The sequence below is a fragment of the Garra rufa genome, chromosome 16 (assembly GCF_049309525.1).
Source record: "Garra rufa chromosome 16, GarRuf1.0, whole genome shotgun sequence".
Classification (NCBI taxonomy): domain Eukaryota; kingdom Metazoa; phylum Chordata; class Actinopteri; order Cypriniformes; family Cyprinidae; genus Garra; species Garra rufa.
In genome coordinates, this window is record NC_133376.1 from 33,369,311 (window position 1) to 33,386,984 (window position 17,674).

The 17,674-nt window shown below is 33.7% G+C and overlaps 1 protein-coding gene across 1 annotated transcript in view; it reads right to left on the reverse strand.

The window, feature by feature from the left end:
• Nucleotides 1-17,674, reverse strand: part of ints6l (integrator complex subunit 6 like) — a 46,229-nt gene that overhangs the window by 23,546 nt on the left and 5,009 nt on the right. The window contains exons 3-5 of the mRNA XM_073820231.1: nucleotides 5,562-5,711; nucleotides 1,694-1,783; nucleotides 1,366-1,549 (exon numbers count right to left, since the gene is read on the reverse strand). Coding sequence (XP_073676332.1) covers nucleotides 1,366-1,549; nucleotides 1,694-1,783; nucleotides 5,562-5,711 — 424 coding nt within the window. The remainder of the gene's footprint in view (nucleotides 1-1,365; nucleotides 1,550-1,693; nucleotides 1,784-5,561; nucleotides 5,712-17,674) is intronic.

Below are 17,674 nucleotides of genomic sequence, written 5' to 3' on the forward strand. Positions count from 1 at the left end.
TCACCAAATATATTTTTTTAATGTTCCACAATGGTGACAACATTTTCATTTTTTGGTGAACTACACTCATCAGTCAAATGTTTTGGTACAGTAAGATTTTTAATGTTTTTAAAGAAGTCTCTTCTGCTCACCAAGCCTGCATTTATTTGATCCTTTTGGACAGCAAAAACAGTAAAATTGTTAAATATTTTTACTATTTAAAATAACAGTTTTCTATTTGAATACATATTTAAATGCAATTTATTCCTGTAATTTAAAGCTGGATTTTTTGCATTTATTACTACAGTTACATGATCCTTCAGAAATCATTCTAATATTCTGATTTGCTGAAAAACATTTATTAATATTATGTTGAAAACAGCTAAGAATGTTTCTTTGATTAAAAGAAAGTTCAGAAGAACAGCATTTATCTGAAATAGCAATCTTTTGTAACATTATAATTACTTTATCATCAATCAATCGATCAATTTAAAGCATCCTTGCTAAATAAAACTATAATTTCTTAAAAAAAAAAAAAAAAAAAAAAATATATATATATATATATATATATATATATATATATATATATATATATATATATTGACTTTAAGCTTTTAAATAATGCTACAAAAGCTTTTTATTTCAGATAAATGTTAGATTCTGTTCAAAAAAATTGGTAACACTTTACAATAAGGTTCATTAGTTAAACATTAGTTAATGTACTAACTAACATGAACTAACCATGAGCATTACATTATTTACTGTTTTTACTAATCTTCATTAACGTTAGTTAACGGAAATACAGTTGTTCATTGTTTGTTCATGTTAGTTCACACTGCATTAACTAATGTTAACAAGATTTTAATAATGTATTAGTAAATGTTGAAATTAACATTAACAAAGATTAATAAATGCTGTATAAGTGCAGTTCATTATTAGTTCATGTTAACTAATGTGGTTAACTAATGTTAACTAATGAACCTTATTGTAAAGTGTTACCAAAAAATTTGACTGGTAGTGTATTTATTTAAGAGTGAGAGATCAAGATTCTGACTTACAATTTTTAAACAAAGCCATCAAAATTGCTGTTTATTTTGTGAAATCACTAGAACAAAAAGTTTGTGTATTTTGTATGTGAGCGCTGTGCTGAAGAGTAATCACATAATCACAGATTTGTAAGAAGTTGACAGATTAATTGCAGATTTTTAGAAGAGCTAAGAAGAAAAACAGGGCTAAAGCTCCCCTAAATAGTCTGATCTAGCAACATCTATATCTAAAGGACAATTTTGTAGAATCCAGTTGTCATTAACTAAACTTAAAAGATTACATTTATCAGAAATAAACACGTTTAAGCTGCAATTGATTGGAATGTGAGATTTGCTGTACCTCCAGTGACCTCACACATCTGGGTGATAGCAGACTCATCAGTGGGCACGCTGCCCAGCTGCTCGCTGTCGGGCACGGCTACTCCTGGCAGCCGCAGAACCAGGGCGAAGAGTCGCTGGTCCCAGCGGAACGGCTCCTTAGTCAGCTCACTACCCGGCAACGGGGAATTCAGCGGCAGGTGTAGCTGAGAGAGGAAGAGAAAACAAGAAGTGAGATGCCGCTGGGGTTTTTAAGAAAGACACACTGCCGGCAGACTGCAGTACATAACATAAAAGAACAAGTGGATCAAAAAATGCTGGCATGTTGGTGTAGATTTTATGTCCCTCACCTCCTCAGCCACTCCAGAGCTGTGTGTTAGTTTGTTTCCATCTGTGATAGTAATAATGACCGATGGCTCCAGAAAAAATGGGTTTCGACCCTAAAAGAGAGGAGAACATTCATTAAAAAATTCAAAGCTTAAAGTCCCCATGAAATAAAAAAATAGCATTTTTTTGGCTTTTAGTATGAATACGTTAGCCTTAAAGGAACACTCCACTTTTTTTGGAAATAGGCTCATTCTCCAACTCCCCCCGAGTTAATAAGTTGAGTTTTACTGTTTTGAAATCCATTCAGCCGTTCTCCTGTTCTGGCGATATCACTTTTAGCATAGCTTAGCATAGATCATTGAATCCTATTAGACCAATAGCATCGTGTTCAAAAATGACCAAAGAGTTTCGATATTTGTCCTATTTAAAACTTGACTCTTCTGCAGTTATATCGTGTACTAAGACCGGTGGAAATGCAAAGCTTCAATTTTCTAGGCTGATAAGATTAGGAACTACACTCCCATTCCGGCGTAATAGTCAAGGAAGTTTGCTGGCGTAATATGGCCGAAGCAGGAGCAGTAATATCACACAGCACATGTGCAAATGCTAAACTAGCTGGGAACTCATTTCTGATAATACTCCGCCTGCTTCGGCCATATTACGGCTGCAAACTTCCTTGACTATTACGCCGGAATGGGAGTGTAGTTCCTAATCTTATCAGCCTAGAAACTCGCAGCTTTGCATTTCCGCCGGTCTTAGTACACGATATAACTACAGAAGAGTCAAGTTTTAAATACAACAAATATGGAAACTCGTTGGTCATTTTTGAACATGATGCTATTGGTCTAATAGGATTCAATGATCTATGCTAAGCTATGCTAAAAGTGATATTGCCAGAACAGGAGAACGGCTGAATGGATTTCAAAACGGTAAAAATCAACTTATTAACTCGGGGGGAGTTGGAGAATGAGCCTATTTCCCAAAAAAGTGGAGTGTTCCTTTAAGGTTATCTATAAGCTAGTGTGCTCCAAAACAATGACAAAATTCACATTTACAAGATATAAGCATTCAAAACGTCTCACTCTCGCACTACCGCCAATATGGATCGATGATTCTGATGACATCACTTCAGCTTCTCATCAAACTTTCTGTCCAATCAAAAGCTCTCTAGAATCTGAAGCTTCCGCCCCCTACACTATAAATAGTCAACTGTTCACAGAATTTGTAGTTTCTGTATGGTAAATGGCACCATATAGGACTATATAGGGGATAGGGAACGATTCAGACAGTGTAAATGCTTTCATTGGGGCAAAATAAGTCTGATTTTATGCTGTCACGTGAACCAGACCACAAAACGTATCTGACCTATTTGAATTCTACACAAAATGTTATATTTTCTATCAATATGGACAAGATTGTGACTGTCATACACTGTCAAATGCGGCTTTACCGAACTCTCTGGCCTGTGGTATAAATGAACGCTATTGGCTCTTTAAAGAAGGGGGTGGGGCTCCTTAATTGGTCCTGCCCTGTCTTGCTGTTTCAGTTAAAACGATGTCAACACATAGAATAATGCTGTGTTTTATATCACTTCAGTGAACCTTTAAAGAAATATTTTTGATATATCATTGATGTACCATAAAATGCTAAAATGTCACTATTTTAATCTCTGATTTAAAACATCTATCCTTTTTAAACTACTTGTCCTATATAGGGCTGTGTTAATATTATTACAGTTATATATATTTATTACATCATTATATATTAATATATTTTTAAATGTAATTTATTCATGTGGCTTCCAAGCTGAATTTTCAGCATCCATTACTTCACTCTTATAAATCATTCTAATGAAAACAGTTATATGTAATATGTGATATTTTTCAGGATTCTTTGATGAATAAAACTTTAAAAGAACATAATTTATTTGAAGAATTTTTTGTAACATATATAAGTACATATACATAAGCTTCTTTACTGTCACTTTTGATCAATTTAATGCATCCTTGATGAATAAAAGTGTTAATTTTTCTTAAAAAAGGTAACATTTTACAATAATTAATGTATTAACTAACATGAATGAACAATGAAACGAACAATACATTTATTGCACTATTTATTAATCTTTGTTAATGTTAGTTAATAAAAATACAATTGTTCATTGTTTGTTGATGTCAGTTTACAGTGCATTAATGTTAACAAACACTTTGTGATTTTAATAATGCATTAGTAAATGCTGAAATTAACATTAAATAAATGCTGTAGAAGTATTGTCAATTCTTAGTTCATGTTAACTAATGTAGTTAACTAATGTAAAGTGTGACCAAAAAAATAAATAAAAACCTACCAGTCAACAGTTTTTAGACAGTAAGATTTTTTAATGTTTTTTAAATAAGTCTCTTCTGCTCACCAATTTGATCCAAAATACAGCAAAAACAGTAATATTGTGAAATATTTTTACTAGTTAAACAGTAAAAATGCTTACTTTATATTATTATTATTTTGGGAAAGAAATGATAGAAATTAATACTTTTATTTAGCAAGGGTGCTTTAAATTGTTCAAGTAATGATTAAGACATTTAAACTGTTACAAAAGATTTCTATTTCAGATAAATGCTGTTTTTATGAACTTTCTGTTCATCAAAGAAACCTGAAAAACATTATACTCCGCTGTTTTCAACATAATAATAATAATACGTGTTTTTTGAGCAGCAAATCAGAATATCAGAATGATTTCTGAAGGACCTTTTGACTGGAGTAATGATGCAAAAAAATTCAGCTTTGAAGTCGCTGGAATAAATTACATTTTAAAATATATTCAAATAGAAAGCAGTTATTTTATTTATTTTTATTTTATAAGTAAATAAATAAACAAATAAATGCAGTCTTGGTGGGCAGAAGAGACTTCTTAAAAAAAATCTTACTGTCGAAAAACTTTTGAAAGAAAAAATTTACATTTCAGTGCCTCGAATGAAAGTATATATCAAACCTTCCTACACCTTTCTTTTCGTTTCCAAAAACACCCTTAGATCTTCCATGTGGTTTTCAATGTAAACTGCGTAAGCACATAAGTGCAAACCAAATTCCTACACAGTTGAACCTAGTAATATCTAACTAGAGAGAGGTTGGTAATTGTAGTTTATGCAGTAACACTGAGTGAGCACAAGATGCATTCTCTCTGTCCATACTGCAGGGGTCAGCACTCAGTTACTCAGACTGAGCATATGGATTACCACACTGCCTGAGGGTTATCTCAGACTGCATGTCTACTATTTTAGGTAATCCAGCATGGTCTTAATGTGTGCATGTAAAGTATTTTGAATATTCAGAATTACAGATAATCCAATTATATGTTGCTCTATTTGTGATGTTGTATAAAAAAACAACACAAGTCAAAGTAAATTAAAACGATAGCCGTTTCATAAGGCAAAAAACCCCCACAAAATTGGCTCTGTAATCTCTGCATGCTGCTACATCCATTCCTCCTCCCGAGTTAAGAGGACCCCCTGTTACTACTGATGAAAGCATCTCCACTACAAAGCCTCGCTGAACGGACGGTGCTGCTTGAAGCATCGGGCAGCATCAGGTTTAAAGCTTTGGACTACAGAATATTTTCCCATATGTTAGCTGGGTCACTCTTATGCCTTCTGGCACACTTTAGATGTGCTGTGAAATGGTTATTTTTGAGTAATGGCTTCTTTCCAGCTACGTTCCAATGAAGGAACATGTTGAGTTTTCTGCAAATATAGTTATGTTACATATATGGCATATTTGTTTCCTTTAAGGATGTAACAAAACATTCAATGCTGGGTGTATTCCACTGCATTTTCAACTGCTATTATACTGAATGAAGATTTTGATTCTCTGAATGCTGAAGGGAGATGTTATTACCTGTCCATAGTTGTCGATGCCAGAGACGAGTCTGTTGAGATTGAGCAGGTCGAAGGCGGCGCGGAGAGCGTGACCCAGTGTAGTCAGTCCAGATGCCTGCAGGTTCTTCAGCTCGCTCATGAATGTGGCATGATTCTCTTTCCAACCCGCCTACCATATACAGGAAACACATACAGATGATGTGAAAAACAGCTCCATATAACCTCAGAAACACTTAACATTCAGAAAGTGACATTTACACAGTGAACCCAAAATGTACACTATCATTCAAAAGTCTGGTTAGATTTTTTATGAAAGGCGTGTCTTATGCGCACTGAGCTTTTATTTGTTCAGAATTACAGAAAAACATGTTATGTTAAAGCTGAATTCCCAGCAGACATTACTCCAGTCTTTAGTGTCACATGATCCTTCAGAAATCATTCTAATATGCCAAACATTTCTTCTTATCATCAGTGTTGCAAACAGTTGCGCTGCTTAATATTTCTGTGGAAATCATGATTAATTTAAGGGTTTATCTGAAATAGAAATAGATCTTTTGTAACATTATAAAATGTCTACAGTGTCAGTCAATTTAATACATTCTTGCAAAATAAAAGTATTTTTTTCTAAAAAAAAAAAAAAACAAATCTTACTGACTCCAAACTTTTAAACGGTAGTGTATTTAGACATTCAAAGGGATAGTTCACCTCAAAATGAAAATACTGTCACTAATTACTCACCCTCATGTCAATCCAACCCTGTTAGACCTCTGTTCATCTTCAGAACATAAATTAAGATTTTTTTGAATTTTTAATGAAATCCTCCCAATGGAAGGTCAGAAAGCTCTCGGATTTCATCAAAAATATCTTAATTTGTGTTCCTTATGGGTTTGGAACGATATGAGGGTGAGTAATAAGTGACAGAACTTTCATTTTTGGGTGAACTATCCCTTTAAGTCACACTTACAAGTAATAAAATTTCAAGCCAGTTAGTACAAGCACATGTAAATTAAACCTCTGCATATAGTGCCCTATGATGGAAAACACTGACAGAATCGTGGAATCCAGTCATAAAAATGGAATTTACTGTATAATGCGGAATGTCACAGCCAAATTTAGGATGAATAAATCAGTGGGTCAGTACACCTAAATCAAAATTCAATATGGACTAGTGTCTGTGAATATTAACCAGCAAAAAGACTATTTAAATTTGTTTCCTGCATTTTCTGCATTTCTCTGTGTTAATGAATGGCACAGATGCGCAGTTTTACTAACTTACACACATACTGAAGCGCACTTAATGCTTGTGGTGTTTTCAGCCTCTGCCGCCTCAATATATGCGTACATGAACACATAAACAATCTCCGGACTCACTACATAAACATTTTAATGTTTCATTTAAGAAAAAAACTATTGTCATTTCATATACAAACAGAAACTCAAAGGTCTTCACAGCAATCCGTCAAAATAAAAGTTCGGTTTACATTGAAGAAACTGTGACTACTACTACTGAATATTACTAGTACTAATATTATGATTTAAACATTATTTTTTAAGAAATATTTACCAGAAGATTATAAACACACAACAAAGTATTTCTAGAAAAATAAAAAAGTAAACTAATATAACAAAAAAATAATAATAATAATTAGAGATGTTTTTCATTATTAAAATTCAATAAACACTTGAAATGGAATCCAGAAAATGAATGGAAAACAAAATTTGGTAAAAAAAATAAAATAAAAAAAATAAAAAAATAATAATAATAAACTGAATTTGAGGAAATACTAAAACACATTATAGGGCCTTAAAAAATGCTGTTAAATTGTGTAAGTTTCATGATTTCAATTAATTAGACATGCTTTTTGATAAATATATATTAGGGATGTAATGGTATTATTAATATTGTGGTATCATGATAGCAAAACAGTCTCAATATTATCATGGTCACATGACGATATGGAATGATAGGTCTTCCAAGCAAAAAGTGTAGTTTTTAAAATATATTTTTAAACTTCTTATTCTAACATAAAATGCTGTGTTTTGCACCACTATGCTTCAGCACAGTATCTGTCCAACAAACTAAAACCGAAAGCACAATATGGCCTAATCCCTTCATCAAGTCTGTTTTCGCTGTGCGTTTCAAAGCAGAGCGTGCACATCGCAGTGTTTCCCCTACCATTATCTTAGGGGGGGGGGGGGGGGGGGCAGATCACAATAGAAGTCATTTAAGGTTATCTTTCCTATAGAACAGGTCTATACATTGTTATTTTATTAAACAAACTAAACTGGCTTATGTTATTTATCTTATTTACACAAAGGCATGTCATTTCTGTCTCTACATGGTCGCGCGTTGCAATGTCTCCTCTGCGAAAACACGGACGGGATCGCGCACTCCATTCATAAAAACGGATTTTACTATAGCGCGGAATGCCGCGAAATTCGTTGATTTTTGGATAAATAAATCAAAAGTTGGTCTTTCACTTAATTCAGATCGCATTATGGACTAGTGTCTGTGAAAACTGAAATGCAAAAAGACCATTTTAATATGAATCCTGCATGTTCCGTTTGCCTCTGTATGTACGAATGGCGGAGACGCGTTTTTTTTTACTACATGCATCCTGAAGCACGCGTGAAGCTCCCGGTAATTGCATTTGCATCTCACATGAACAGATAAACTCAATCTCCAAAGCTGCTGTGAGTGTCACTTTTACCGTTTCATTTGAGAAAACTAGCATCATATCATACTGTACACTGAAACTTCACGGCAACCTGTCAAAATAAAAGTACGGTGTAACATGTAACAGAACAATATTAGTCTTGTATTACTTTTGTACAGTATAATGTAGGTGTTTATACCTATTTAAATAATTGACATAAAACAATATATATGATAAAAAATAAATATTACAACAAGATTAAAAACTTAATTGTAGAAAAAAATACTACAATTATTATTTAAACGTTTTAAACTGAATATAATTTTTCTTCCATGTATTGATTTTAACAGTAAACCTCTGTTTGTTTGCCAAAAATTTAAAGGGTTTATTTTCATTTGATTAAAAATAAATAAATGTTTATGCTTTCATCTGATTATCAGAAAAATTAAAACACATAAGAATTTCTAAAAAAAAAAAAAAAAAAAAAAAAAGATTCGGTGTTTTCCGCACCTCAGAACGGCTCAGTTCACAATAAATGCAGTGAAATTGTTTATTACATGTGCTGTAAGTTTAGCACGCGTTTGGAAACACAATGACCACCAGTTATGCTTTACTTTTCACTAATTTCGCTAGATTTGCAGTGAGACACATTGTTGTAAGCCTGCATTTTTACTGAAGCTTGAGTTTTCCGTCAAAATAAAAGCTCTAGTGCTGTTTCTGCCAAAATAAAAGCTAGAAAGTGCAGTATGAATTGCTTATTAGGAAATAAGTATTGTAATTTCCCTAGTGTAAAGCAAACATAATATACCTATAAAATATTCATACGAAATATTCGAATTTGAAAAAAAAAAAAGATTTCATAGGGCCCTATGCATAGTAAATTCACCCATATGTCAAAAGCTCTAGCATGCACTTATCTGCAAATGGTACTTAGACAGATTATTATCTAATACAATGGCCTCCATATTTTTGAAAGTGTGTCCAGACATATTTAAGGCCCCTGTATGTATTATTAGAAACATGATCAAATCTTATGCAAACTATTACATAACAAACAGAAGTTCCTTCCTAGTATATGTCAGTCACTTGTAGCCTTTACTCTTTCGCCTAGTGAGATCAAGCACTTTACTATTACAGCCTTTTGTGTTATTCACAGATGATCAGCAGGCTTTAGCACACATTAACCACAACAACACCACCTAAATGTCAGGTGAGAGAGACAGCAAAGCTGAGTGGAAATAAAGTCATACAATAAAGCCTCAAAAAGACCACAGGACAAGCTTTGCAAAACATCTGAGCATGTATGTTTATGTACTGCTTGTAGATGCATATATTTGTGTGGGCAGCTTAGAAAGAAGCGGCACAGATCTGCTACATAAGGTTTGACTTGTTTCACTATCTTTAAAAGACATTATGTGGTTAGTGTGTGTCTGTCCCTGACCCACATTACCCCTCCCAGTAGACGAATACAGTCATTACTTTACTGCTCACTCAAAAAAACAACAATATAATGAATTCAGATGCTGAGAAAAGAACCGAGGTTAATAGTTCACTTAATCTGCTTTTACAAAATGATTCCTGCTCCACATAAATATACTCAGCGTGAATAAATCAACACATTACATAAACATGCATACATTGTAAATCCCCACAAGGGAGAGAAGACTTAACAGGTCAGATCCCGAGGTGGTTGAGCGTCACATGTGTGTGTGTGTAGAGGTCGACCAATATTGGTTTTTACCGATACCGATACCTAGGTTGGACCACACTGGCCGATACCAATTAATTAACCGATAGTTTTTGAAAATGGATAATTAAAGGCAACTAAAATAGTGCTCTACTATTTTTTAAAAAGTACTAAACCATAATTTGTAAATTAATAAAAAAAATTAATATTAATTATATATTGATCATTAAAGTCATTTCATAGTTCATTAATGTTAACAAAATAAACAAATTCTGTGCAATGAAACCCGCCGTGTCTCTAGCTCGCACAAGTGCCATATGCAGGGAAAAACACAAGCTCAATGAAGAGAGGATTGCGATGCATCGGAGAATCCATTTTTTACCCACACTAATGACACCGGCAAAAAGTGCAGCGCTGCGTTGCGCGGACAACTCGCAGGTATCACACACACACAGGACTTGTCGTGTGTAGTTCAAGGGGAAGTCTAAAACAGTTTATTTAAATCACCAAACGGGCAAATGTTTATTTCAAGAAGAATAATCAAAAAAAGCGGCAAAAACAACAAATCAAACGGAAAGAGAGAGGGCGATCTACAGTCGTGGCCAAAAGTTTTGAGAATTACATAAATATTGGAAATTGGAAAAGGTGCTGCTTAAGTTTTTATAATAGCAATTTGCATTTACTCCAGAATGTTATGAAGAGTGATCAGATGAATTGCATAGTCCTTCTTTGCCATGAAAATTAACTTAATCCCGAAAAAAACTTTCCACTGCATTGTTAAGAAGGCTTCAGGGCATCCAAGAAAGTCCAGCAAGCGCCAGGATCGTCTCCTAAAGAGGATTCAGCTGCGGGATCGGAGTGCCACCAGTGCAGAGCTTGCTCAGGAATGGCAGCAGGCAGGTGTGAGCGCATCTGCACGCACAGTGAGGCCAAGACTTTTGAAAGATGGCCTGGTGTCAAGAAGGGCAGCAAAGAAGCCACTTCTCTCCAAAAAAAACATCAGGGACAGATTGATCTTCTGCAAAAAGTATGGCGAATGGACTGCTGAGGACTGGAGTAGGGCTGGGCAATTTGGCCTAAAATCAAAATCTCGATTAATTGAACATTTAACCCGATTACGATTAATGAACGATTATTTTATTCATTAATAAAATTATATTTAATTATATTTAAATAATATTTATTTATTTGCCCTCATAGTTCACTGACCAGTTTTGTACAGTAAATATGCTCACATATTACAAGTGAGAGATTTTTGAATGAAGGGTGCACACACTATCTACTATCTGTGATTATTTATTGAACATCAGTGTTGAACAACTGAAATTAAAGCACACATTGCTTAAAACCAAAAGTCACATTTTTCTTAAATTAGTGAAAATAAATGACTTGCACTTTTGGAAACAAAATAAATTATTTATAAAATAATAATAAATATTAAAAGTAGAAAATAAGCAGTATCTCTTCTAAATAAAATTACTCTTGTATATCCTGTAAATACTTTTTACTGTATAAATACTGCTTAAGCTCTCCATCGACATGTCGGCGGAATAACGTAACGTAACGGAGCGGGGTCACCTGACTCCACACGCAGTAATGTTTTTAAAGGGAAAGTAATTGAAATAATTGACCTGAAAAAATTTGATCGATTATAGGTTCTGAATGTCGATTTCGATTACTTTTCGATTAATCGCCCAGCCCTAGACTGGGGCAAAGTCATATTCTCCGATGAAGCCTCTTTCCGATTGTTTGGGGCATCTGGAAAAAGGCTTGTCCGGAGAAGAAAAGGTGAGCGCTACCATCAGTCCTGTGTCATGCCAACAGTAAAGCATCCGGAGACCATTCATGTGTGGGGTTGCTTCTCATCCAAGGGAGTGGGCTCACTCACAATTTTGCCCAAAAACACAGCCATGAATAAAGAATGGTACCAAAACACCCTCCAACAGCAACTTCTTCCAACAATCCAACAACAGTTTGGTGAAGAACAATGCATTTTCCAGCACGATGGAGCACCGTGCCATAAGGCAAAAGTGATAACTAAGTGGCTCGGGGACCAAAACGTTGAAATTTTGGGTCCATGGCCTGGAAACTCCCCAGATCTTAATCCCATTGAGAACTTGTGGTCAGTCCTCAAGAGGCGGGTGGACAAACAAAAACCCACTAATTCTGACAAACTCCAAGAAGTGATTATGAAAGAATGGGTTGCTATCAGTCAGGATTTGGCCCAGAAGTTGATTGAGAGCATGCCCAGTCGAATTGCAGAGGTCCTGAAAAAGAAGGGCCAACACTGCAAATACTGACTCTTTGCATAAATGTCATGTAATTGTCGATAAAAGCCTTTGAAACATATGAAGTGCTTGTAATTATATTTCAGTACATCACAGAAACAACTGAAACAAAGATCTAAAAGCAGTTTAGCAGAAAACTTCGTGAAAACTAATATTTGTGTCATTCTCAAAACTTTTGGCCACGACTGTATATTGTTGTAGGCATTTAAGAAATTTTCTTTTCTGTTTTACATTATGTTTAAACATTATTTGCTTGTGGTTTGTTTCAGGTTAATCTGTTTATTACGAAAGAAGTTTGTGTAATTTGTAAATGTCATAAAGGACGTGGTATGAATTGGACGGCAGTACGCCAGGAGAATTGGAGAGGGTCAGAAATACAAACGTTTTGCTTAAATGCACAATGCTCAAATCTTCCAGCCCAGGGTCAAGTCTTTATGAACATTAACAAAGATTTGTGACAGATATGAGCTAATGTAAAACTATGAATGGCGTGCTGTGGTGCAGCAGGATTTCTGTCGGCTAAATGAACAGTTTGCTTTCTCACATCACGTCTTTAAACCTGCAACTTTGCTGGCTAACAATATCACCAGCTTGATATAAACAATGCAACTATATGGTAACAATCCTAACATTAAACATTGGTGTCAATTTAACCTTTCATACTCTATGACAGCGGACCCGAGTGTGAGCTGCTTCAGCAAAGAATGCAACCTGGAAAAACTATCGGCAAGGATTTTTGCCGATAACCGATAGTTCCGCCAATCAACTATCGGTGCCGATTAATCAGCAAAACCGATACATCAGTTGACCTCTATGTGTGTGTGCAGATTTATGTGTATTGGGAAGCATTAAAGAACAAAGCAGGCAGAGATTTGTCAGAAGAGGCCTGACAGCTTACGTCTTTATCCATGTATGGAACCAAAAAAGAAACCATTCAAGCGGTAGCTCTTCTAACTGGCACTCAATAATTAAAGCAACAGAGTAATTCTATTTTTTTTCCCATCCGTCTTTCTTTCCCTCTGCATTAACAATTTATTGGCTCTGAAGAAGTGTGACTGCAATCAGACTCTCCTTTAATCACACGCTTGTCCAGCGAGGCAGAAGAAGATGGGAGAGAATAAGGAATGTGAACACCGAACAAGCCAGGAAAAAGGATAATGCCCTAATTGTAGCTTTAACAGGGGGAATGTAAACTCAAACCCCTCTTTAAAGAATGAAAACCCGACGGTGATCTAACTGAGGAAAGAACAAACATTGTAAGCCACATATGGGTTAATGTCACGAAAGCATTGTCAGACCATATTTCACTCCAAAAGTAATAGATAAAATGGAATTATAGTCTTTTCACTTCATGATATTATTTTTGATTTCTCATTACTGTAATGTACTAGATATTTCACTTATATTTGGATGTTTATTTTTAATTGTTCTTCATTTTCATTACTGTAATACAGTATTTTTAGGCAGTACAGCAAATACTACAATGATGCATAAATACTTAACAATTTAAATAGTATTATTACACATCAAGATCATATTTCAGCCTAAATTTATTTATTTTAGCTATGTAAATTAAGCACATTTTGTCCAAAATGTTATTATTGCAATGTAACCCATGTTAAAAATTGAATGAAAATGAAAAAAAAAAAACAATTATAAGAATTGAAGAATTTTAGTTTTTTTTTTTTTTAATTAAGCACAATTTGCTCCAAATTTTCTCATTATTAAAATGTAACCATTGTTTTCTTTCAGTTTAACATCGGTTTCATTGCAATAATGAGAACATTTGAGAAAACATTATGATAAAACAAATATGAGAAACAAATTAAAATTCTGTCGTCATTTACTCATCTTCATGTCACCCTTAAATTAAGCCTATATTTAGTTTTTATTAGTTTTAAATGTCAATTCAGCACATTTCAGTCGATTCATTATTGCAATGTAACCGATGTTAAAACTTGTGAAAAAAAATGATGAGAAAAAAAGAGAAAATTCTGTCATCATATCACCTTTACATTTTATATAAAAAATTAAGCCTATTTGTAGTTTTTACTTTTTTAAATGTCAGTTAAGCACAACAATTTCTCATTATTATTATTACAAAAATATTATGAGAAAAAAAAATGTTTCATTATTTACTCACCCTCATGTCACCCCTTGTTTTACATTTTATATTTAAAAAAATGAAGCCTATTTTTATTTTTTTAAATGTCAATTAAGCACATTTTGCCCTAAATTTTTTATCATTATTGCAATGTAAAAAAATGTGAAAAGTATGAGAAAAAAAAGAAAATTCTGTCATTATTTACTCTACCTCATGTCACTCCTATATTTTATATTTAAAATAATTAAGCCTATTTTTAGTTTTTTTTTATGTCAATTAAGCACATTTTGCCCCAAATTTTCTCATTATTGCAATGTAACCGATGTTAAAAATTGTGAAAAAAATTTTTTAAATTCTGTCATTATTTACTTACCCTCATGTCCCTCATATATTTTGTACATAAAAAAATGAAGCTTATTTTTATTTTTTTAAATGTCAATTACGCATATTTTGCCTCAAATCGTCTCATTATACCAGTGTAAACCATGCTAAAAATAGTGAAAATAATTACATTTACTCACCCTCGTGTCATTTTTATATTTTATATTTAAAAATTAAGCCTATTTTTAGTTTGTTTCCTCATTATTGCGATGTAACCGATGTTTTCCTTATAAGATCTTTATTTATTCTCAATGGTTATTCTCATTATGTTTTTCTTACTGTATTTGCATATGCATAAATAAAGGCAGTCCAGCAACAACTACCATGATGTATAAATGCTTTACAATGTAGATAATACACAGTATTTTTTACTGCATTACAATAATACAACTTTAGTAGGAAAATATGCTTAATTGTCATTTAAAAAATCTCAAAGGTCTCTATTTTGCAGTAGGCAGATGTACAATTTCTATTTTTTTCTTTTGATTTGGAGGTGAAATATGAACCAGGTATCATCTTGACAGGTTTCATGAGATGCGCCCATAAATGAGCAGAATAGTGATAATAACATTAGATAAACATAAAACTGTTGTTTAGTGACAGAGAGCATGAAATGCGTTTTCTTTTTTCTGCTTTGAGAATTAGCGTACCATAAAACCTGGCTCTGTATTTCCTTGCCAAACGCAGGACAGGTGGCAAGACAAATGAGCAGTTTTACATAAACTGACAGATAAGGACTTGTTCCCTGTTAAGCCTCTGTTCTGAGGAAAGCAGCAGTCATATAAACACAGCTCTTGTGATTGCAGGAGGAATCATCACAGCAGAAAGGGCACGTGACGGGCCGGGGTGGATTCGCACGGGTTAAGCGACTGCCCTTATGGCCTGAGTATTATTCCAGGATCAGGTTGCCTTGTCCCAGGTTTTAATCTCTACTACCGCCTAAAGGTCGAGCTGATCATAGATAACCATTGAGCTCGGTTACACACATCCACCCAGTTTTGCAGGAGGGACACGTCTGCGGTCTGCCGGGTGGTGCTTGTCATGTGTGATGATAAAGGCTGAGCAGGAACTAAAGTTGTCACTCTAATGGAATGAGAGCTGGTTAACCAGCCAAAGCACTGATCAGAGGGACCATCATGTTCATAACAAATAGATCTCCATTCTGGTGATCTCCATCTTTAATCAGCTACTTGTATTAGGCCAATGCAAAGAAATGCAGACAGTATATGCTCAGTTATATGTTGCGAATGAGGTTTAAGTAGGAGGAGCAACATTGTGGATTTCTGAAGACTGCCTAACTGTCATGTAGAAAGGACCTCAACCACTCCCATTTCATAAGATTCAGAGCAAGATAAAGCATGAAGCAGTCTTCAGAATAAACATGGCAGAATTATAAGGCCACCAGACTCACAGATTAGATATTCTTGGGCTGCACCAAAATATTTTATGCATGTATTATAATGCATGTAAATGCACAGTGACTCTAAAAGCTATTTAGACACTTTAGTCACACTTAAAATATATGAATTTAATTACAACACAAATGATGCTTCTCCAGCTAACTTGACTTTTCTTACTCATTTTTGCAATTGCTTTTAACCAACTGGTCCCAATGCGCAGTTCATTACATCAACTATAAACTTGATCCACTAACATTTGGCAACCACAAAGTATTAAATACTCTTTGTCTTAAAGGGATAGTTCACCTAAAAATTTAAAAATCCTTTTGGGTAACACTTTATTTTACAATGTCCTTGTATTAACAGTAAATTATGCAAAATTACATGCAACACCCCTAAATCAAACCCTAATTCTAACCATAAACCTATAGTAAGTGCAAGTTATTCATTTCAATTACTCACCCTCATGTTGTTTCAAACCTTTAAGACCTTTGTTCATCTTCAGAATACAAATTAGATATTTTTAATTAAATCCAAGAGCTTTATGACCCTGCATAGACAGCAACGCAACTGACACGTTCAAGGCCCAGAAAGATAGAAAGGACATTGTTAAAAAACTTAAAATAGTCCATGTGACATCAGTGGTTCAACCATAATTTTATGAATCTACGAGAATACTTTTTGTGTGCAAAAAATTTAAATAATGATTTTTTTCAACACTTTTTCTTCCCCGAATTACAGTCTACCGTCATTATCATGTATATATTGAGGTATATCGAGAGTACCACAATGCATGTGTGTGGATCCTTGCTGTCTATGCAGGATCAGAAAGCTCTCTGACTTCATCAAAAATATCTTAATTTGTGTTCTGAAGATGAACAAAGGTCTAACGGGTTTGGAACGACACAAGGGTGAGTAATTAATGACAGAACTTACATTTTTGGGTGAACTATCCCTTTAATATTATTTAATAGCTAAATGTATAATTAGACTGTAACAAGGACACTGTAAAATGAATTGTAACTGACTTTTGTTTATCTTTGAAATGTAAGGTATTTTTCATATTCTCTCATCATTTTTGTTCATCTACTGAAAATTTGCAGAACCGAAACTTTAATCATCAGAAAGTACAAAAACTACATTGTAAAATAAAATAAATGAAATAAATGCAACTTCAGTTGATATTTTGTTATATAACAAGGTGTCCAATTAGTGGCAATTAGGTCCAATTTAGTATAAATTTGGCTGGGTTTTGAAACATTTCAATATTTGATTCGATTCAGTATTGATTATTTTGAATATATATCAGGTACAGTACATGGCAAATTTTCTCAAGGAAGAAAAATTGTAAACTAATGCTGTGAAATACACATGAAAGTCCATTGGTAATAAATTACTATTATATTATATTAGTCATTGAAGTATTTATAATAACGTTACAATTACATAATTATATTTCTACTCCAATTCGTTTTTTGAAATATAAACATTTAAATGGTGGATGTCATAAAAACTTGACAGATTTATTCAAACATAAATGAAATATTGAAGAACAGCAAAAATTATAATGAATATATCCATAAATTCAGTAAAATGTCCTCTCTAGAATTCATAT